Source organism: Felis catus, chromosome B2 (assembly GCF_018350175.1).
Source record: "Felis catus isolate Fca126 chromosome B2, F.catus_Fca126_mat1.0, whole genome shotgun sequence".
In the NCBI taxonomy this organism is placed as follows: domain Eukaryota; kingdom Metazoa; phylum Chordata; class Mammalia; order Carnivora; family Felidae; genus Felis; species Felis catus.
In genome coordinates, this window is record NC_058372.1 from 38,164,235 (window position 1) to 38,187,017 (window position 22,783).

A 22,783-nucleotide genomic window follows, 5' to 3' on the forward strand; every position below is an offset into this window, starting at 1 on the left:
AGATGGGGGCAGGGGGAGGTGGGGGATCAGATGGAAGCCTCAGGACTTCCGTAACCCTCTTCTGGCAAAGACATCTTCGGGACTGGAGCTACTTCTAAATGCAGCTGCAGACATTGGTCTTCTGTGGTGGAGAGAAGTTGTCTGGGAGCTGGGGCAAGATGGGGAAAGGGGCCGCTGATGTGGGAAGATGAGCTCTGTAGACCGCAGCTTGACCGCTGGTATCTTGGGTTTCAATCTGAGTTCTGTCTCTAGCTGTGTGACCTCAGATAAGACATTTCCTCTTTTTTTTTCTTTTTTAAAATTAATGTTTATTTACTTTTGAGAGAGAGAAAGAGAGACAGAGTGTGAACAGGGGAGGGGCAGAGAGAGGGAGACACAGAATCCAAAGCAGGCTCCAGGCTCTGAGCTGTCAGCACAGAGCCCGATGTGGGGCTCAGACTCATGAATCATGAGATCGTGACCTGAGCCAAAGCCAGATGCTTAACCAACTGAGCCACCCAGGCAACCTAAGACATTTACCTTTTTGACCTCAGTTTTCTGATCTGTACTGGAAAGCTACATGCATTTCAGCTGAGAGCCTCTGGTTTTAGTCTTGGATGTTCAAGTGGGGACCTGACAGACCTAAGGGGGGGTCATTGGGAGGAGGGAATCCTCAGGAGTATCAGCATAGTATCAAACAGGCTGCCCCTTAAAAGGGCAAATATGTAGGACTCCCCGGTGCTCACCCCCTTCTCTGTGGGGACAGTACTTCCTGTTTGGAAGGTCATTGTCTCCATCTCCCATCTTCCTCCTGAGGCCATGCTACCTCACTCTCCATACTCAGGGAAACTGTTAAAATATGTATAATGACAAGTATGGCATGACACTGACCAATCAGAGCAGTCATGGCTGTAGATAGCTGGTGTGAGACTATAAAGGGTGTGCCGACTGTATGCCAATCCTGCCCCTACTCCTGATTGTTTCTGTGAAAGTCTGGCTCAGGAGCTGAAGAGCAAAGATAGATAAAGAGGGAGACTCAGGAGCAAACAGTTGAGGAGGTGAAGTCAGGAAGCGAGTTCACAGGTTTCCTAAACATCAGCCTATCCCTCCTTCAAACCCCATCATGCCATCCCCTCAGCCTCACTGTGGCCTCTGGGAATGTCCTTCTCATGCTTTGTGCCCTGAAAGAACAGCTTTTCCACCACCTGCAGCTGCATATTGGAGGCTGATGAAACAAAGGGGACCTGGTCTGTATTCTGCAGCATTATATCAAGCTTGACAGTGGTCAGGTGATCCCCTGGGTGGTTGACCCCAATCTGCCTGCAGAATTGGTGCTTTACTAAGCCTGACAGTCAGAGATCAGGACTTGGTCTTATCCAGTCTTGAGTACTGTCTGCCAAGTCCCATGGAAAACCCCAAAGCCTCCTTTCCTCTTCTGTTTTTCTCAGATGCCAGCTGATTTTGGGTCTTTGCCATCACGTACTATTATTGCTGAGTTATCCCACTGGCTTATTCCCCTATCCCTAGCCTCAGGACTGTCCCCTTATTCCCTATAAGGGTTCCTGATTGCTTATCAACTGCTAGGAGTCAGAGATTTCAATTTATAGTTCTTGGCTATTGATGAGGTCCTGTCTTTTCTATGAGGATAGGCCATTTCCCAACTGACCAAGAAATATTTATTGAGCACCACCGAGTGCAAGGCATTTTATTAGCTATAGAAATGGGGTTATCAAAAGGCAGGAAGCGTGTCCCCTGCCCTTAAGGAGTCTTCACTATAACTGTGGAGAGCCAGTATGTAAACACAGAAAAGATAACCAGTAATACAAGGTAACCTCAGTGTGTTATTTGAGGCTCTCCTGGGTCTGTTGAAAAGCCTGTCACAAAGTTTACAAAGAAAGATAAAACAGCTGGTAAAAAGTTCTAGAATGACAATTAAAATACATCATGATTTACAGGCGAGGCTTGATCAGATTAGGCTGTTACTAGCTAGATTGTTAGGGTTTAGAAAATAAAGCAGTGTTCTCCAGAATTTACCTTGGGTTCACTACAAACAAGTTATGACACATTTATCTTTTTTCTGATAAGGTTCTAGAACTTCATTCTAAGGAATGCTTTAGATTTGGCATATCTTGAGTTCCACAAGACCTTAGGAAAAATCTCGTATGGTATCTTTTTAAAATTTTTTTTTTCAACGTTTATTTATTTTTGGGACAGAGAGAGACAGAGCATGAACGGGCGAGGGGCAGAGAGAGAGGGAGACACAGAATAGGAAACAGGCTCCAGGCTCTGAGCCATCAGCCCAGAGCCCGACGCGGGGCTCGAACTCACAGACTGCGAGATCGTGACCTGGCTGAAGTCGGACGCTTAACCGACTGCGCCACCCAGGCGCCCCTCGTATGGTATCTTTATAGAAAAGAGGGCTAGATAAGATATGGGTTCATGGATTCCGAGCTGGTTGAAGGACTGTCCTCTAAGAGTGTTGATAACTAGTTCTTTGGCATTCCCAGCTGATGTAGGTCTGTCTACATATTTGTTGTGATCAACATTTTTAGCAGTGGTATGGGTAAAGACCATGAGGATATTCTGATCATTCTGTTGATGACCAAATTGAGGAGAAACAGCCTAATGTCAAGACCCAAAACTATCTTGACCTCTTGTAGGTATGTACTCCAAAGCACTGAAAGCAGGGACATAAACAGATATTTGTACACTCATGTTCACAGTGGCATTGTTCATAATAACCCAAAGGAGTAAGCAACCCACATGTCCATTGACAGGTAAATAAATCAAATGTGGTCTATACATACAGAGGAATGATATTCAGCCTTAAAAAGAAAGCACATTCTGACACATGCTATAGCATGTATGTACCTTGAAGCCATTATTCTAAGTGAAATAAGCCAGTCACAAAAGGACAAATTCTGCATGACTCTACTACTATGGTTATACTCATACTGCTACTTAGAGTAGTCACATTCATAGAGACAGAAAGTAAAGTGGTGGTCGCAAGGGTCTTGGGGGAGAGGGAAATGAGAAGTTCATGGGGTACAAACTTTCTGTTTTGCAAGATGAAAAATGCATGGAGATGGATGGTGGAGATGGTTGCACAACAATGTGAATGAATGCATTTAATACCACTGAATTGTACACATAAAAATGGTTAAAATGATAAACTTTGTGTTATGTATATTTTGTAAACAAATCCTGCCCCCAGACCTGTAATAACAATAGGAAAAAAGGCAGACTCCTTTTTATATTAAAAAAAAAAAAAGATATACAAATACTGGATGAGAACATGGCTGGACAGCAGTGTGGTGGGTAAGCTCTCCTGAACCTATCCACGTTATCTGAAAGCGTGTTGAGGAACCAGTAGTGGTCAAGGGTGGTTTTAACCCTTTTGGGAACCCTACGTGCAGCTAGTTGGGCTTAATCTATCTGGAAGCTATATGGCATCAATGACTAGGGCCAGTGTTTCTCCTCAAGCTGGGGCGCCTATGAACTAGGCTTTCCCAGTGGCAGGGTAAAGACTTAACCCTTTCTGTTACAAACACCGCTCCACTGTTGGTTGTTTATAAGTTTGGGTTTCTGGCCAAAGTGGTGTCTTCTATTCTTGGTTGGTATGGAAAATAGATCTGGCCAGATTTCCTTCAGTATCGGCTGAACACCATTCTGATGATCAGCCCCGTTTCCTTACTCCCTGAGTCCCCCAGGTTACCTCTCCTTCTGGATAGATGGATGAACCCATGCCCTGTTGATATTTCACATTTATTAAAACATGACTGGGTACAACAGACTGGGCAGAAAACCCCACAAGTCTCTTAAGTCTTCTATCCCCTACTCCCCAGGAGCCATGCCATACAATTAGCTTTCTTTCTCCCTTGCCAGCCTTCTTGAACCTTTCCCTCCCCACTGGATGAAACCTTTAAACCAGGAATCTGAACACCTTAAAATGAATCTAGTGAGTGAATGAGCTCTGCTAAAAATGGCTCTGCCAAAGGATAGGGAATAGGATACCCATCTGCACAATCACATAGAGGGCAGAATTCGTGTTCTGTGACTACACACCTCCTCTGTTCTCTGGGGGCACGGAAGGAGAATCTGAAAGTGTTTGTGGCAGAAAACACTGGAGACCATGATGGGGAGGAAATGCCTCCAGGTGGAAGGAGCTGGAGGGAACAGAAAGAAGCTCTGAGAGAAGGGAGGAAGGCTTGGTTATTGGGTTGAGGGCTTCTAACAGTTGGGCAAAGAAGTTGTGGTGGCACAGCGATCACTGTCCCTGCCTACCTGGCTGCTGTTACCTGACCACTTTGTGGTGTCTGTTCTCCTACCCAGATCACGATGAGGACCTAGGGCATCTGCCTGCTGACTATACCCCTGGCCTGTAGTGACCATGGCCCCCCGCAAGAGGAGTCGCCATGGCCTGGGCTTCCTGTGCTGCTTTGGGGGCAGCGGCCTCCCTGAGATCAACCTCCGGGACAACCACCCTCTGCAGTACATGGAGTTCTCAAGTCCTATCCCGAACCCAGAGGAGCTTAACGTCCGCTTTGCAGAGCTGGTGGTCAGTGAGGGGACAGGGAAGGGAGGGTGTTTACAATGGAGAGGGGCACTCTGGAGCAGACAGAGGGTGGGGGCCCATGTGCTGGGATCTCTAACTATGAAACTCTGCTTGGGGTTGGGGTGGGCCCCCTAGGACACCTCAGCTAGGGAGAAACGAGTCACTGCCTAGTGTGGATACCGTGAACTATGTCCCTGGAAGAATGGACCTACCTCGTATCTCCAAGGGATTCTAGACCTCATGGTACAGCAGTTAGGCTACCATGAAAGGAGCAGGTCCAGGGTTTTGTGAAATAAGGCAGTGAGGAGCTTCAAAGAATACCAGAACACTTGACACCTTTCTCTCTCTTGGTCTCTGAAACTTTCCTGAGATCCTTTCAACTCAGATATAGGAACAAGGGACAGAGTGGGATAAAGCAGGGGATCCCCCTCAAAGCAGGGGATGGTTGACTAGAAATATGAAGTTAGTGATGCCTATCTTGCACCCAGTTCAGACTTGGTTCGGGGCTAGGTGATTCTAACCCATGTCTGGCCTATGGCAGGTGGAGGCTCTGTCTTTCACACTAGTGGTAGCTCTTTCTGACTCTGTGGTACCCGTTCAGACTAGAGCAGCAGTACACCTTTGGGTGAACCACTCACGAAGTGGGTTTGCGAAAATTTATATTCTGACCTCAAAGAGACAGAACAGGAAAAGAAGCATGATTCCTCTTCTTGGAGGTCCAGTGGTGAGATAAAGCCAAGGAGATGCCAAGATCAGGGATGCAGGAGCCATGTCCAAGACTCAGGCCTGAACCCTGTCAGAGAGCAATAAACACATGCTCATCTACCATTAGCTCTTGGTCATTCATTCTTGTGGTTGGCCAGTAGTCAAGCCAGTAGAAAAACAATGCTATGTTATTTGAAGTGGGATTTCATAATTGGATTTGATAATAGGTGTATCTGATTAAGGCAATCTAGGTCTTCAAATAACTGGACCACTATAAGATAAGAATATGCAGGCTACACGAAAAAGTTATCCACCCTCCTCATCAGATCAGAGTCAAGGAAACTCATTGTTGTCCTGATGTATGGCTTTCCTCAGGATGGAGCATAGATGGGAAAGAACAAAGCGTTTACTAGAATAGAATGACATTTGGAATCTGATCAGTGTTAGTACTACTAAGATCTGTTTTTGCTTTTGTTTTTGTTTTTTTAACTCAGAATACTGCTGACACCAAATGTGTGGGTTTTCCACACCAGGCAATTCCCTAACTCATTGTGGACACCAACTGGTGTCTACAACTTAACTCCATGCTGACGCTAACTACCCAGAGTTAACACAGACCTCACAGATGAAGGGCTCAGATCCACCAGACAGCCCCCCACCCAGACACCAGTTACAATGAATAGATCCCCATGTTACCCACACTTCTGAGGGACTTGGCTATAAGTTGGAAGTTCCCATGATGCTCTCCTCAGGTTCTATAATTTGCTAGAAGGGCTCACAGAATGCAGGGAAACACTTCACTTACTACTACCAGTTGATTATTATACCATAATATAAAGGATATTATGAAGAATACAGATGAATAGCCAGATGGAGGGGGTATATCAGGTAAGGCCCAGAAGGGTAAGGAGGGTAAGGCTCCTGTCTGGAGCACAGGTGCATCTGTCTTTGTAGAGTTTGAGTGCACTATCCCTCCAGCATGCGAATGTGGTCACCAGCCCAGAGGCCCTCTGAGCCTCATCATTTAGAAGCTTCAATGGTGGTTTTGTCATGTAGGTCTGCAAGGTTTTTAACTTTGCCTTCAGTCTCCCTTCTCTCTCTAGAGTTTGAGAAGTGGGGCCAAAAATTATAGGTTTCTAATCAAGGCTTGATCTTTCTGGTGACCATCCCCTTGAAGGTCTTTAGGGTCCCATCAAGAGTTGCTCCACTAGAAAAACAGAGGCCCCTGCCACCCAGGAAATTCCAAGGGATTTAGGAGTTCTGTGTTAGGAACAAAAGATGCTCATATCAGTTGTATCACTCATAAAATTCCAAGGGGATTTGGGAACTTTATGCTATGAACTGGAACAAAGATAAATATATTTCTTACATTATCACAGCAGGGGCATTTTCCTGAACAGAGCACATGAATTTTGAAAGAAGGATGGGATGAGAGATGTTCATTTCTTTGGCCCTTTTATTCAGCAAGTATTTATTGAGCATCTTCAGTGGGCAGGACTGCTTACAAAGTACTTTGACAAAAGCAAGGATGAGTCATCCAAGTCTTGTCTGCAAGGAGGCTAGCATCAGCAACAAATTGAGCAAACTAGCGTTGAACCAGTTTTGAGTGCTGAGCTAGCATTGAGACTAGCATTGAGCAAACAAATGAAAAATGTTCCTTGAGAGCCTGCTGTGTGCTGGGCCCTATGAAGGCCCCAAGGATTTAGTGATGAACCAGCAGGTACAGTCCCTGCCTCCAAAAAAAATGGGGAAGACTGATCTTGAATAGTAATGGCAAGTGTGGTGAGTGTTTAGAAGGGGAATGTTCATGGGCCCACGGCAATGTCTAGTAGGGAGTTTAATTCTCAACAGGGGGTCACGATGGTCCCCTGAAGCAATGACAGTTACACTGAGATCTGAAAGCAGAGTGATGGCTAGAGAAGTGAATGGGGGTTGCAGAGCAATGACAGAGGGTCATCCCCAACAGAAGAAGCAGCATATGTGAGAATCTCCAGTCAGAAAGGAGCTTGGTCCTTATAACAGGATTCTGAATAACAGGATTTCAGATTCAATCCTAAAGGTGTTAGAAAGCCACTGAGGCAGGATGGCCTTCTAAAAGACCAGAGTACTCTGTTGAGGAAAGGTTATATGGGCAGACCATTAGGAGGGCATTGATGCAATTCAAGCTAGGGAGAATGGTGGTTTAGACTAAAGTGTCATCAGTGAGGATAAAGAGCTATTTCGGAGGAAATATAATAGCACTTGTTGGGCTTGGGGAGTGAGTAGGAATCAGGGAACACCCAAGTTTCTGACATGAGGAACTGGGTGGATGTTGGGGCCCTGTAAAGGACAGGAGATGCCAGAGGAAACTCAAGTTTAGGGGACTGGGATGATGAACTCTGTGCATCAATTTCCCACATCTGTAAAATGGGTTGTTGTAAGTTAATGAGTAAACATTAAGCACTTAGAACAGTGCGTGACATGTAGTGACACTACATAAATGCATGAGATGCTTGAGGGACATCAAAATAGGCACAGGAGGCAGTTGGGTCCCAGGGGCTGGAGCGCAGGAGACTAGTGGACTGTTTAAGAGAGTTTAGGGTAGTAACAGTCCTTGGGAATGACTGAGAAGTCATCACCTGGGGAAGCATATAGGAAGGATACCCCAGGATCCAGGATGGTACCCTGAGGGAATTCAACGTTTGATGGCAGGAGGGAAGACAAGTCAACAAGGGAGCCCAAGACGAACATAGAGCAAAGCAGGAGGGATTGCCAGAAAGTGTGGCTGTCATTGCAGAAACCAGGGGAGATTCAATAAGGAATGAATGGTCTGCAGTCAGTCATAGGCTCTCTGGGCTGAGCCAGATCGCCAAGAAATATCCATTGATTTAATGACAGAGACCACTGGCGAAAGAAGACAGGTGTATAAATAACTAGAACCCAAGGCTTAATGTAACTGTTCTGAAGTTCAGGAAGGGAGAGGTGGTCTTACCTGGGAATGGCCATGAAAGGATCGCTGGAAGAGGCTGACCATGAGCCTGGGTAGATTAGACCAGGTCCATGGGGTGGGTGGTCACTGTGTAAGCAAAAGAAGAAATGCAGTTTACACTGGGACGTGTAAGGTGCACATATCTTTCCTTTTTCTTTGATTTCTGATTCTGACCATGGAAAGGAAATTCACCAGAAACTTTAAGCAGGACTCTGGGAATCTTGATGGATGTTACTGGGATATGTAGAGAATAATTCTAGGGAAGAACCTTTGTTTAGCATTAGATCTGCCAGAGTCTTTAGTTCCAAAGGCAGGTGAACTGATGGACATTGTCTCAAATTATCTTTGCATGTGCTGCCCAAGATGGCAGCCACTGGTCACTTGGGGCTGCTACGTACTTGAGATATGGCTGGTCTGAACTGAGAGGATCTAGAATAATGAAATACACACCAGATTTTGATAACTTAGATACTTTATGTTCTTTTTTTTTTTCAAACTCACTGATCATTTTGTATTAATTACATGTTGAAATGATTATATTTTAGATATTTTGGATTAAATGAATTATAATTAAAATTTAACTTCACCTTTTGCTTCTTTATCTTTACTGTGACTAGAAAATTTAAAAAATACATGTGGCTCACATTATAATTCTATTGCACAGTTCTGATCTATAGAAAGGAATGTCTTCAATTGTCTCCCTTGAATAAAAGTATAGGGAAAAGAGATTTTTGATATTTTAGACTCTCATACCTTCTTAGATATTACTTTCACTATTTATCATTTTTGAAAGTATAAAGATTATTAATAGTGTGCTTTATTGTCTTAATGCAAGAATTGCTTTTGATTAAAAAAAAACCTCACAATAATTGAGTTGAAAAGCACACTATGTTCCCCATGGACCATTAACTGTTTCTTTGATGAGCTTTGGCATAGCTCATGAATCACAGGAGAAAAATCTTCAATAAGAGAGCTTTTTAGAGGCCCTCTAGCACAACCAAATCTATGGTGTCCCTCTGAAGTCCCTATAGAATTGGATGGCATCACCCAAATTTGATGACATCAGAAACTACCCAATTCTACGTCTCAAAAAGTGTGGGCTAGCCTGGCAGAGCTCCCAGCCTTATGTGGGTGGAGGGGCTGCCTCTGATAGGCACATGTCCACAGGAAGCAGATCAGTGCCTCCCTGGCCATGGCAAAGTCTTACTGCCAGGAGAATTGGTCAGCTTCTTGTCATCACCAGCTCTCCTCAGCCTGTGCTGGGACCATGCTGAAGTTTGGAGAGCCAGAGAATTTCTGAGGGAGAAACTCAAAGGCCTGAGAGACTTGCAGGATGGGGGCAAAACCCAGACATGTAGACTGACTGCTTTCTTTGTCAGGCTTTGACTTATGATGTTGACAAGTTTAAGAAGGACAAGAGAAGGGAGACCAGAGACCTGGGGCAAGAGGGTTAGGAGCAAGCAGAGCAATGCAGAAAGGATATGGCAGGGAGCAGGGGGCCTGGAGGAGGAGGACATATTTGTAGAGACAAGTGGGAGTGGACAGGAAGTAAGGGAAGCGTGGATAGAAGCAGCCCAGCCTTAGTTGGGTGCAAGGGAATGGGAATGGGGTACGGCTACAATTCTAACAGAAGAATTGCCCTATCATACTTTTGCTGTTCTCTGGAGGAAGGTAGTAGGCTGAGGGATAGGTTTGGGGGGAACTGCGATTTCCTGTAGCACTGCATATTCTAATGTCAGCCATCTCAGACCTCTCTCTTGTCTTTTCAGGATGAATTGGATCTCACAGACAAAAACCGGGAGGCTGTGTTCGCACTGCCTCCGGAGAAGAAATGGCAGATCTACTGCAGCAAGAAGAAGGTGCCATGGCTGACCCCTTCTGCTGCCACATCAGGGTCCCCAGCACGGGGCAGCTCTTGCCCCCATGCTTTGCTCGCTCATTCAACAGATATTATACCCCGGCACCATTCTAGGTGTTGGAGGAACAACCATGAATAAATCAGGATAAAAAATTCCCTGCTCTTATGGAGCTTATACTCAGGGAAATGGGATTCTGTTTTTCAAAAACCCTTGATGCAGGTGTCTACTGGGTTCCAGGAGTGGGGCTGGGTCAAGGAGATGACAGTCTCAGGGAAGACAGTATCACTCCCTTCCCATGCCCGCTTGGAGGGCGTGCTGCCTTGTGCCATACCCGAGGGACACTTTGTTGTAAGGACTGAGTTGGAGGTGAGGGTGGCCTCTTCTGGATCTTTGCCCCCCCACCCTGTCCCAGGCTCAGCCTCACAGGGTCACACATCAGTCCCCATTCTCCCCCACCCTCTCCTTGCTCTCTTCTCCTTCACTAAAAATGCCATTGGTCTCCTGAGTAAGGAGTGCCAGGCTCCAGTCTGGTTTCTTTAGCTCTTATCTCCTCCCCTCTGCTTCCCAGCAGTGGTGCTTTTTTCTCTCTTGGTCTTCCTCCATTTCTCTCTCTTGCTCATCTCTTTCTCTCTCTATCCCTCTTGCCCCCTTTCTGTTTTAGTCTTTTTCTTTCATTCTGTTTTTCTTGGCCCATCTTCTTCATCTCCCCTCCACCCTCCCATTTTTCAGACTTGCAGTTGTTCCTTTGATGTCAGAGTATAGGAATTTGGGAGTTAGGACCCAGTTATTCCTGTGCCTGAAGCACAGACCTGCTCCCTCCTGGGAGAAAACAGGCAGGTCTAGGGCAGTTCTGAGCTATTGCCCCTTCGTGTTCCCTGAGCCCATTTGTTCATGGCTCTTATTCTCTTGCCCACGATATTTGTCCCATCTGAGGCTCCATGACCTTATAAAATAGGAGGAATTAGAATGCTACACCATCCTGGAATTGAAAGGAGGTCAGAAACAATTCAGTCTAGTCCTTTCTTCTGCATATGAAGAAAGGACAGCCTAGGGAGGCTGCGTATGAAGAAGGGACAGCCTAGGGAGGCAGTGGATTTGCCCAAAGGTCCCAGCCAGTTATGGCCAGTGGTTGCACCATTGCTAAAATCCAGACTGGCTGGAGTCCAAGAGCCTGTGGCAAGATGTAGAGGCTGTGCACACAGCAGTCTAGTATACTTGATGCACATTTATTAGGCACCTGGACAATACCATATGCTGTGTCCAGGAATCTCATTGTGAGAAAGAAGGTCTTAAAAAAGCTCAAGTCATGGGAGGGAAGGAGGGATGGAGGAGAAAATTAACTTCAGGAGTAGCTAATCATGTCTGGTGCTTCTCCACTCTCCAAATTGATTTACCATGAAGTTCCTGTCAGTTGATCTCTTACACAACTAAAATAAAAAAAAAAATTACCGAAATGTAAGGACCTCTTGTTCTACCTTCCAAACCAAATTACAAGTAATCTTCCCCCACACTTTCACACACCCCTGAAGTGATACTTCCTCTGTCTGTAATACCCTCCCCACCTGCCCTAGGTTTAGTAATCTTTAATAACTCTGTCCTTTTAGAGTCCCCTTCATGAGCCTTCTGTGTTAGATGTCCCCAACCTGGGTTTCCACGACCCACTATAGACAGTTCTACCATAGAGCATTTATCACTCTGCCTCTGGCACTAGACTGACGTATGGAGGGCAGGGACTGACATTTTGCTCAGTACTTTAAGGGTTCAGTACAGTGATTGGCATGTAGTAGGTGTTCATTTAATGCATATGGAAGCGTTACATGATGAGCTGGCAAAGGCAAGAAAGTATGTTTTTATGGTACATTTGTTTTTGTTTCTGTGATCCCCTCCCCAAGGTCAGAAGATAGAATTTGGGGGCTTCAGGCATGAAGAGTTAACACATAGCCATGTGAAGTCACAAAGACCAAATCAAGGCAGCTTTCTCACTGGTCTGTAACTTGGATTTTATGAGAGAAAATTGTAAAGCCTGAGTAGATGTAGCTGAGGATGCAGGGTAAAGTACAGGTCAGCTGGCAGACAGGTGGTATATCAGAGAGGTTTTGGAGGAGGAGGTAAGTTTTGGTGCAGATTTGAAAGCAGGGAATTAGCAGAAGGCAGGTGAGGGGGAACGTCCAAATGGGATGGGGATAGGAAGGAGCAGGGTGTGTGTAATGCCCAGAAGCAGATTCTTTGGATAGAGGAGAGGGCTAGATTTTCAATGAGCATTAATATTTATTTAGCTTTCATTGTTCTTGCCCATCCTTGGGGAGGAGTTGAGGCTTTCCCTTGGAACCTGAGGGCTGGGCCAAAGGCCTCTGCCCTGGCTTCTGCCTCACAGCTACACTGACCCTTCCTGAGTCTCTCCCAAACCCAGGGCCTTGGAAACCTCTTTCCTTCTTTTCCTAAACTTGCTATTTACTTAGCACCTACCATGTGCCAGGCACTGCACCAAATGCTTTATATCTGTGCTTCTCCAATGATCTCAGAGAAAGACCAAGTTTTTAAATTTCCAAACTGTCACAAACCAATACTTTTGTAAAATACAGTAAGAATGATCTTATTGGAACAGTAAAATTTGAAAACCCAGATGTACAAGCTATAAGCACAGATTTTTATTCGGTTCAACAGACATAAAATTATATTTTATTAAAAAGAGATAGGGGCACATGGGTGGCTCAGTTGGTTAAGCGTCTGACTTTGGCTCAGGTCATGATCTCATGGTTCATGAGTTTGAGCCCCACGTTGGGCTCTGTGCTGACAGCTCAGAACCTGGAGCCTGCTTTGGATTCTGTGTCTCCCTCTTTCTCTGCCCCTCCCCTGCTCATCCTCTGTCTCTCAAAAATAAATAAATGTTAAAAAAATTAAAAGATCAAATTTAAAAAGAGAACCAATATAAGAAAAAAGAATGTATTTTTAATTATGTATATGTATATAATACATATGTAATACATATGTAATATATGTATGTAATACACACACACACACACACACACACACATAGTGTTCATTGAAAGTATATACACCTGTGTGGTTTATGCCCATGTCTTTGGCTGGTCACTCCATTCAGTGTTCATTATCTGCACTCTACCAAGGAAGAAATGGAAGCCTGGAGAGATTTTGAAACTTCCTCAAACTTCTCTGCATCTAGGTGGCACTGAAAAATGAATCTGCTGACAGGGAATGAAACTCAGGAACTCAGGCCATGGGCCTGTCTTGCCAGTTGGTCAGACAGTCTTTCTTCTTGTTCCAGGAACAGGAGGACCCCAACAAGCTGGCGACCAGCTGGCCTGACTATTACATCGACCGCATCAACTCCATGGCTGCGGTGAGTAATGGCTCCTCCCTTGCCCTGGACTCCCCCTGGAAAAGCTATGGCGGAGAGTGATCTTCCCAGTTTTCTCCCTGCACTTCACACCCCACTCACTGAGGATCAGCAGCTTTCCAGTTATTCCCGAGATTTTATCATAATCCCTCCCTCTCTTGTGTGACTCTAGAGTCCCCCAACCATTTAAATACCCATTAACCAGGGTGCCAGAATGGCTCAGTCGGTTGAGTGTATGACTCTTGGTTTCAGCTCAGGTCATGATCTCATGGTTTGTGAGATTGAGCCCCACATCAGGCTCTGTGCTGAGAGCACAGAGCCTGCTTGGGATTCTCTCTCTCTCCCCCTCCCTGCTCTCTCTCTCTCTCTCTCTCTCTCTCTCTCTCTCTCTCACACACACACACACACACACACACTCTCTCTCTCTTTCTCTCAAAATAAATAAACATTAAAACAAAAACATCTATTAACCATTTGTATTTCACACAGTCTTGGGAAACAAGCTGAGCCAATAATTCTCCCTATCTCACAGATGAGGAAAGTGAAGTCTAGGACTGTAGCTTGGCTCTTCTCAGAGTCTGGTGTTCTTAGTGAACGAACCATTCCTGGCGGCCCTGCCCTTCCTGAGGCGAGGGTGGCTCCTGTGTCACACCTGGGTGTGGGGGAGTGGGGTGGTTCAGGGAGCTGGGGCTCAGGCAGCCCAGCAAGACCTCTTCCCCCTTCCACCTGCCTCAGATGCAGAGTCTGTACGCTTTTGATGAGGAGGAGACAGAGATGAGGAACCAAGTTGTGGAAGACCTGAAGACGGCTCTCCGGACACAGCCCATGAGGTGACCCATTGTGTTTCCTCTTCCTACTTCCTTTGGTGGTTCCCTTCCCTTGGTGGTTCCCCTCAATTTCCTGAAGCTTCACCCAATGCTCTGCTCCCAACTCAGTCCCCTTACAGGCTCCACCCCTGGGCATCGCCTAGAGTTCCCCCCACTCAGCTGTACTTGCAACCTCCCACTCTTCCTCCCTCTGAGGAGCTGGGAAGCTGCCAGAGGACGGGCATGCGGGGAGCCAGGGCAAAGAGCATGTGAATGTGGCATAAAACTTAGGTCCTGAAGAGCTATCTGAGCAGAAACTTAGGGCAGGTGCTTTTTTGTCTTGGAAAAACAGAATGGGACATAGGGTGGTGGCCTTATGGACAAGGTGTAGAAGAAAGAGCTCTGCGAATGAGTGCCCCAGCCTAGGGGGAGACGTGGTGTCTGTGGACAAGAATCCGCCATGTAGAGGAGGTGTGATACAGTCCAGGAAAAGGGAATGATTTCTCAAATGCTAAAAAGAAGGACCCTTCCCCTTTCCAGGACCACACTGTGTAAAGGTCCAAAGTGGGCAAAGAGCCATAGATTCTCTTTGTGCCTGGGAGCTGGCTTGCACCTGCTTGTGGGAGCTGACTGTTAAATTTTCAGCAGTTTTACAAGCTGTTTGTTAAACGTAACTATAGTTAGAATATAACATATAAACTTACAACTAAATAAATAATATCAAAAACAAAAGTAATTAAGTACTTGAAACTTATTACTCTGTAATTACCCAGTGATCTTACTACAGTTTAGTTTTATGTATGCTCTTTACTCTTGTATATACTCTTGAGTTTATACCCATTGTATAAGCATGGTTCTGGAAATACTGTTGACCCTGAACAAGGCAGGTATTAGGGGCGCTGACTCCCACACGGTCAAAAATCCACATATAACTTTTGACTCTCACCAAACTCAACTACTAACAGTCTACCATTGACCAGCAGCCTTACCAATAACATAAACAGTTGATCAACACATATTTATAAGTTATATGTATTATATACAGTATTCTTATAATAAGGTAAGCTAGAGAGAAGAAAATGTTAAGAAAATCTTAAGGAAAATACATTTATAGTATTGTACTGTGTTTGTTGAAAAAAAATCCCGTAGAAGTGGACCTATAGCGTTCAAACCCGTGTTATTCAAGGGCCAACAGTACAATAAACATCTCTTGGAAGGCAGGCATCTCTTTCCAACTTCCCAACTCCACATTCAAAGATGTCACATAGATATCTTTGAAATCAGCTATGTTAGCAGTATTTATACCATGGAAATTGGAAAACACTACAATCGGGCCTTTTCTTCCTTTCTTCAGAGAGCCAGTTGTTAAATGTTTACCAGTGGGTCTGCCTGAGTGAGTGAGTGAGTGAGTGAGTGAGTGAGTGAGTGAGTGAGTGAATGAGTGAGTGGTCTGGGCTGAGCTTCCTACTTCCGGAGCCTGAAACTAAAGCCTCAGGAGGATGGGAGTGCCTTAATCTTTCTGGCTGCTCAGGTGTGGGTGGGAGGCTGCTATGGGAAGGGGAGGTTGAGAGAAGGCTTCCAGGTTTGTCTTCCACTTCAATTTATTTTTCTTCCCTTTAATAAAATTCTGATTAAGTTACACACAGTCATGGTGGAAATTCTGTGGTATACAGAAAACATATAATAGAAACAAATATACCCATTTTAACAACTTATTTTGAGAGTATATTCTATTTTGTAGGCATATCTATATAATAATATGGAAGTACAACAAATACACTTGGGATCAAACGTATTAATTAGATAAAACGTCTCCCTCAGTTCCATTTATGACCTTTCCTTAGATCATTATCCTTCCACTAAATCAAGTGTTCAAAGCCTCTTGTGTATGTGTGCGTGTGCACATGTGTGCCACGAATGGCTCTGGCACTGGATGAAACCTAATGACTGCTTATCAGAATGATGTTTTTAAATAATAAAGTAGATAAAAATAGATAAGATTAAAGATAAACCAATTAAATGGAAACACAGTTAACCAAATATTAAACATTTGTGAGGTAGCGATATATGTGCTGCTTTATGCCTTAAAGAGCAAGAACTAGCAGCTGCCATAATTTCGAAGTGCTGATACGTATAACAATTATAATTTGATATGAAAATAGCTGATTTCTTGGAGCGACAAAGTCACAGATTCTGATAATACCACAGTGTATTGCCTGCATTCATCAGCAAAGGAAATGGTACATTTCACATAGAGGTTACCAAAAATAAAAGTCTAACTTTTTTTTTCCTCCATCCAAGTTCATAGACCCCTGCATGCTAGCCATAGACCCCTTAGGAGGACACAGACTCCAGGTTAAGAACCCCTGAACTAAATGGTTTTTAATGCTTTCTGTTACCATTCAAGATAACTTAGCTATTTTCTTAAGGACCTCTTGAAGAGCACCTTTCTTAGCCTCGGTCCTGTGACTCAGTGACTCTGATGCATCCCCCACCTGCCCCCATCTGGAAGTCCTCTTTGTCTTCTGACTGTATTTGTGTTAATTCCTGTCCTCACTGGAGATGAATTTTCAGGTTTAACAGCCATGATAATTACAGTGATAATTACTACGGTCATTCCCTTCCCGTATACCCCATCGTAGCTATGCAACTGTCAGTTAATGACCTGCAAATTCATGGTATTTAAGGTGCAAATAAGGCATGAGTCTGCTGTGAGGGTGATAGGATTTCAGTGCTTTAGGAAAACTCTATAAATGAACCAAGTGGCTACTGTAGGTAGGACACTGTGGTTGCAGGTAACAGGGTAACTATTGGCAAATGTTACAGAATAATATGCAAATTCAGGATATCGGTTGTGCTGATGGCTCTGGCCTGGACAGGTTTGTGACACGCTTCATTGAACTGGAGGGTTTGACTTGTCTGCTGAATTTCCTCCGGAGCATGGATCACGCTACTTGTGAAAGTCGCATCCACACCTCCCTCATCGGTTGCATCAAGGCTCTGATGAACAACTCCCAGGGGCGGGCACATGTGCTGGCGCAGCCAGAGGCCATCAGCACCATTGCACAGAGCCTGCGCACAGAGAACAGCAAGACCAAGGTGGCCGTGCTGGAGATCCTGGGTGCTGTGTGCTTGGTGCCCGGAGGCCACAAGAAGGTGCTTCAGGCCATGCTACACTACCAGGTGTATGCAGCTGAGCGGACACGCTTTCAGGTGAGGGCCCTAGTGGGGGCTTCCTTAGAAAGACTTAAGGGCCCTTAGTAGATACAGGTTTGGCTGAGAAAATGGACTCCTCACTGGACTGTGGGTTCTTTGAGGCTGGACTATTGGTCTGTGGCTCTACATCTCTGAGCCCCGTGCCTGGCTAATCATAGGGGCTCATCAAAGTTGAACCGAATGCAGTTGCGGGGGCTAAGATTTTAGGTCCTCTGCCTGGGCCAGTGCTTACTGTGGGCACCCCAGGAAGAGTGCTAGAAGCTCATGCCATGCATTTTTCTTTTCCCTGGCCTGCCCCAGAAAAGTAATGAGATAGTAAGTATAAAGTGTCTTATGTAGACTAAGTATCAACAGATCTGAAATGTCACTGTAGTACAAACTCCATGGTTTATCTACCAGTATAGGCTATTTGTTTATTCTGTCATCAAACATTTTTAAGCACCTACTTTGTGCAGAAAGTGGGCCCTGACCTTTTGCAGAAGATGCCGAAGAGGTAAAAGGCAGTGTCCGTGCTGTCACGAAGCTGGGCAGGAAGATTTATGAACCATAAACAGCTAGAGCTGTAAACAGCTGTAAAGTGCCAAGGCAGCACTTCGGCACTACCCCCACAATATAAACTAAGCCACGGAGGTGAGTAGAGAGGAGGCAAGGCAGAACTGAGACAGAGGTGTGGAGAGGCAAAGGATGGTTCTTGGAAAAGCTGAGCTTTTGGGAAGGTCCGAGGTAAGCTGGATAGATGGGGTAGAGAGAGTGTAGGCGGTATGCTAGGCAGCTAGAATGGCAGGGGCGCACATGCAGAGGCAGGACTTGTAAGATTCTGAGCCTGCCTTTCCTCTTCGGTCCTGCCTTTCCATCCAGACACTGCTGAATGAGCTAGACCGAAGTTTGGGCCGGTACCGGGATGAAGTGAATCTGAAAACAGCCATCATGTCCTTCATCAATGCTGTCCTCAATGCTGGAGCTGGAGAGGTGAGGCATCTCTTGACCTTACTGTTTGTGGACTTTCTGGATCCCGGGGTAGTATGTGCAAGTGCCTCCTGGACAAGTGGCAGAGAAAAGGGGCCAAGACCGTGGGTTGGTGTGGTTTCTACTATCAGCATTGTCTTCAGATTATCTTTATCAACTCTTGCCTCCTTCACTTGGGGCTGAGAAAGAATAGTTTGTCATGTACCTTACTGTCATGAGGGGTTCTTGGGGAGATTCTTACATGGGTAACATCATGCATTATATGTAGTCTGGACAAACCTCAAGCTTGGCTGGCTGATGCTGGCTTCTCATTTATGGAAGGAGGGCAAGTGTCGGTTCTTCTTTCTAGAGCTTTCTAAAGACCTACTTCTGGACTCATTTCCGAGTTGGCTTGTCATGCCCTCTGGCACCTTCTTTTAGGGGGCATGGCTCCTGATTTTCCTTCCTTTGGGGTCAGAACGGGATTCTCAGGCCATAAAGACAGCAACAGTTGAAGAAGACCTTGAAAAGCAGGTGAACTCCCCAAATGCTAAGGGGATCAGATACACCGATCAAAGTCAGTTTGTTGAAGGACAAAAAGGGGCAATTTAATGATCTCTACTTTTCCCTCTTTTTTGCTAGCATGCTTTTCTTGCATCCAGTCCTGATGAGCTGAGTTAGGTGAGGTGGGTTGGGGGAATAATCTGTCCCTAAGATGCTGATATCACCTTGGTCAATACTAGCTATTATGACTAACATTTGTTCTGATTAGTTGGTGACCATACTTCATTAGGTAATTTTTAATGAATATCACCCCTGTAGGTAAGTAGTATCATTCCCATTTTAAAGATGAGGAAACTAAGGCTCTCCCAAAGTCACAAAACTAGTGAGTGTCAGAGCAGGGATTTAAACCAAGATTTATCTGATGTCAGAGTTTATATTCTACATCACTCTACAGTGATGCTCTTTGATGCCAAAGGCTGAGAAAATTGGTAAGAGACTTACAGAAGTGAAGCAGGAAACCTAATGGGAGTAAATAACAAGGTCAAAGGTATCTCCTCCCGCCCTTTCTTGAAACTCTGGGACTAGAAGTAGTTCCAGATGGGTTGTTGCAGGTGGTGTGGGATGATGACTGGAGTAGTGATGAGGGGGCCACTGGGGACTCTTGTGGAAGAGACATAAGCTGATGAGTCTGTTCCTCCCTTGGGGACCCCCAGGATAATCTGGAGTTCCGCCTACATCTACGGTACGAGTTCCTGATGCTGGGAATCCAGCCTGTGATTGACAAACTCCGGCAGCACGAGAATGCCATCCTGGACAAGTAAGGCTCAGCCACCTGTCCCCACTGCAGATGTATGGGAACAGTACCTCAGTTGGGGATGATCAGGACTTTCAAGGAGGCTGACCTTCCCACTGGAGACCACCTGCCATACCCAGTATCAATGCAGAATCAGCTCTGTGGTGGTGGTGGGGGGGGGGGGGAAGAGGTGGACAGCAATCCCACCTCCTTGTCCCAGATCCTACCTGTGTCCCTGCCTCCTCTCTTTGCTGACCCTCTTTCTCAGCTCTGATGTTATAGGCAGGTGAACCCAGTAGTCCTCAACCATGGCAGTACCTCCCTCCCAGGGGGCATTTGGAAACGTGGGGGTGTTCTTTGGTTTTAAGACTGGCTGGTTGGGAGATACTAACTGGTATTGGCTGTTGGAAACCAGGAGTGCTAAACATCCTGTAGAGCACTCCTGCTTAGCAAGGAAATGCCCCAGCCCAAATAAAAGTCCAGATAAAGGTCCTTGTTGATGAAAGGGTGCAATTAAATTCCTATATGTTCCCAGTGAACTCTGTCCCCTCTGGTTCTGTCCCATTGATACAGACTATTTTGTTGTCCTGGGTCTTAAGGGAAACAGGATAGATCCTTTTGAATTGGAGTTAGGGAGTGGTTGGGGTAGAAAATGAGAGAGTTTGGCTTTGAGAGCTCATGGGGACAGTATGAGAACACTGGTGATGGCAGGGCAGTGGTCCTTGACTAGGGGCAATTTTACTCCCAGAGGACATTTGGCTATGCCTGGAGACATTTTTGAAGGTGAGGGCTGCTACTGGCGTCTAGGGAGTAGAGATCAGAAATGCTGTTGAACCTTCTACGTCTCACAAATAAGCTTCCCACAACCAAGGATAATCTAGCTGCAGATGTCAATAGTGCCCAAACTGAGCAAGATTGATCCTAGGGTAATGGGACCCTGGGCTGGCCTCCCTGAGGAAGGGACATGGGATTCTATTAAAGAGGAGAGTGTTGGCCTACAGAAAGGTGGCTTCTGTCTGGTTTTTCCTTGTCCTCACTGAATGAAGCTTTCAGATTTACTTGGCTGGGGGCTCAATGGGACTTAACCCTCAACCACGGATGTCATGGAGGTAATATCTAGTCTCTCTATCCCCCCATCCTATCTAGGCATTTAGACTTCTTCGAGATGGTCCGGAATGAGGATGACTTGGAGCTAGCCAGGAGGTTTGACATGGTGAGGAGCCTGAAGGGATGGGGTGACTGCAGGGTGGGGGGTCCCAGATGACCCCACAAGCATCTTCCCTGGATCCTGTGCTGTGATAGGTCCAGTGTTGGCTGGCTTCCCTGGTGAGTGGCTCCCATGGCTAAGTCCTACTTCTGGAGCCCAGCAGTGTGTTGGCTCTGTGGGGCCTCACCTGGTAGGGCATCTCCCCTGCTGGGAGATTGCAACCCCCAAAGGAAAGAGAGCCAGTTCCTACGCATGATTAGTCTCAAATGCCTCTCCTGGGCTTTTCTCCCTGCCTTCCAGCAACTTCCCTGAGTCACCTTTCCCCATCACTAACCAGATCATGTTTCACCAACCAAATTGACTTTTTATTTAGGCCTCAGTAATCCTGAAAATACAGTTTAGCTGCTTAAATAATGTATTAGAAAAGCTCTACCCAAATAGAAACCTACTTCTGGTGGTGCAGCAGTCACCAGGCCCCATCCCGTTATATTGTCACAAAAGCCCTGATTCACAGATAAGCAGACTGAGATTAGCTTGCCTGCTGCCACACAGTGAGAGAGTAGATCTTGGATCTGAACCCCAGTTGTGTGCAGCTATTCTACATGGTTCTTGAGTTGTGTATGCCCATTTCTCTTAGTTTAACTAATAGTTCTCAGCCAGGAGTGACTTTGCTCCCTCCTCCCCCTGTGGACATTGGCAACGTCTGGCGACATTTTTCGTTATCGCGACTGGTGTGAGGTGGATGCCACTGGCATTTGATTGGTTTTGGCCAAGAATGTTGCAGAACAGCCTACAGGGAACAGGACAGCTCCCTACAACAAAGAATGATCCAGTTCAAGGTGCCAATAGTGCTGAGGTTGAGAAATCCTGCTTCATGTAATTAGGACATCTTCCTCCTCCTTTTCTCTGAATCTCTCTCTCTCTCTCTCTCTTTAATATTTATTTATTTTTGAGAAAGAGAGAGAGAGAGAGAGAGCAGGAGTGAGCAGAGAGAGAGGGAGACACAGAATCTGAAGCAGGCTCCAGGCTCTGAGCTGTCAGCACAGAGCCTGACACAGGGCTCGAACTCACAAACCATGAGATCGTGACCTGAGCCAAAGTGGGACACTTAACCAACTGAGACACCCAGGTACCCCAGTCTCTCTATTTTTTTTAAGTTTATTTATTTTTGAGAGAGGGGGAGCCGGGGGGGGGACAATCCCAAGTAGGCTCCATGCTACCAGCACAGAGTCTGACAGGGGGCTTGAACCCATGAACCGTGAGATCATGACTTGAGCCAAAATCAAGAGTTGGACACCTGAGCCACCCAGGCACCTCTCTATGCCTCTCTTTTTAAGCCTGGGCCAGAAGCAGGAGAAGGAGCATTGTCCTGGGGAATGGGGTGCAGTGGATACAAGCAGGGTTTTCTCTCCTCTTCTGCTGCTTGCCCCCTCCCCGTTCACTGTTCCCTCCACTCCCTCAGGTCCACATCGACACCAAGAGTGCTTCTCAAATGTTCGAGCTGATCCACAAGAAGCTAAAGCACACGGAGGCCTATCCCTGCTTGCTGTCTGTCCTGCACCACTGCCTGCAGATGCCCTGTGAGTAGCCCACACTTGCCACTTCCTCAGCCGGCCTGAGCCTTGGCCGGGGACAGGTTGAGACAGGGCGTCAGGACCTCTTTGGCTTGGTGAGTCTGCCTGGGTCTCCCTCCGCACATGCCCCTGGGAGACTTGGCCACAGGACTCAGGCCGTTTCTCTTGCCTCCCTCTTTGAGGTCAGGACGTCCTCTGTCACCCAGGGGAGATGCTGGGATCTTGACCCTGAGCAATGCTAACGTCCTGGTCTAGCAAGCAGTAGCTTGATCGTTGCAAAATCAAATAGCTCTGGCTGTTAGCTGACGGCAGGT

The 22,783-nt window shown here is 46.0% G+C and overlaps 1 protein-coding gene across 6 annotated transcripts in view; it reads left to right on the forward strand.

Moving 5' to 3' along the window:
• The window catches only part of DAAM2 (dishevelled associated activator of morphogenesis 2), a 118,658-nt gene that overhangs the window by 60,692 nt on the left and 35,183 nt on the right, over positions 1-22,783 (forward strand). For all 6 annotated transcript variants that reach the window (XM_019830560.3, XM_019830558.3, XM_006931672.5 and 3 more), the window contains 9 exons: positions 4,312-4,537; positions 9,977-10,066; positions 13,353-13,427; positions 14,160-14,254; positions 17,110-17,443; positions 18,305-18,415; positions 19,609-19,712; positions 20,835-20,901; positions 22,358-22,475. In XM_019830560.3, the coding sequence (XP_019686119.1) occupies positions 4,370-4,537; positions 9,977-10,066; positions 13,353-13,427; positions 14,160-14,254; positions 17,110-17,443; positions 18,305-18,415; positions 19,609-19,712; positions 20,835-20,901; positions 22,358-22,475 (1,162 nt within the window). In that variant the 5' untranslated portion in view covers positions 4,312-4,369. The remainder of the gene's footprint in view (positions 1-4,311; positions 4,538-9,976; positions 10,067-13,352; positions 13,428-14,159; positions 14,255-17,109; positions 17,444-18,304; positions 18,416-19,608; positions 19,713-20,834; positions 20,902-22,357; positions 22,476-22,783) is intronic.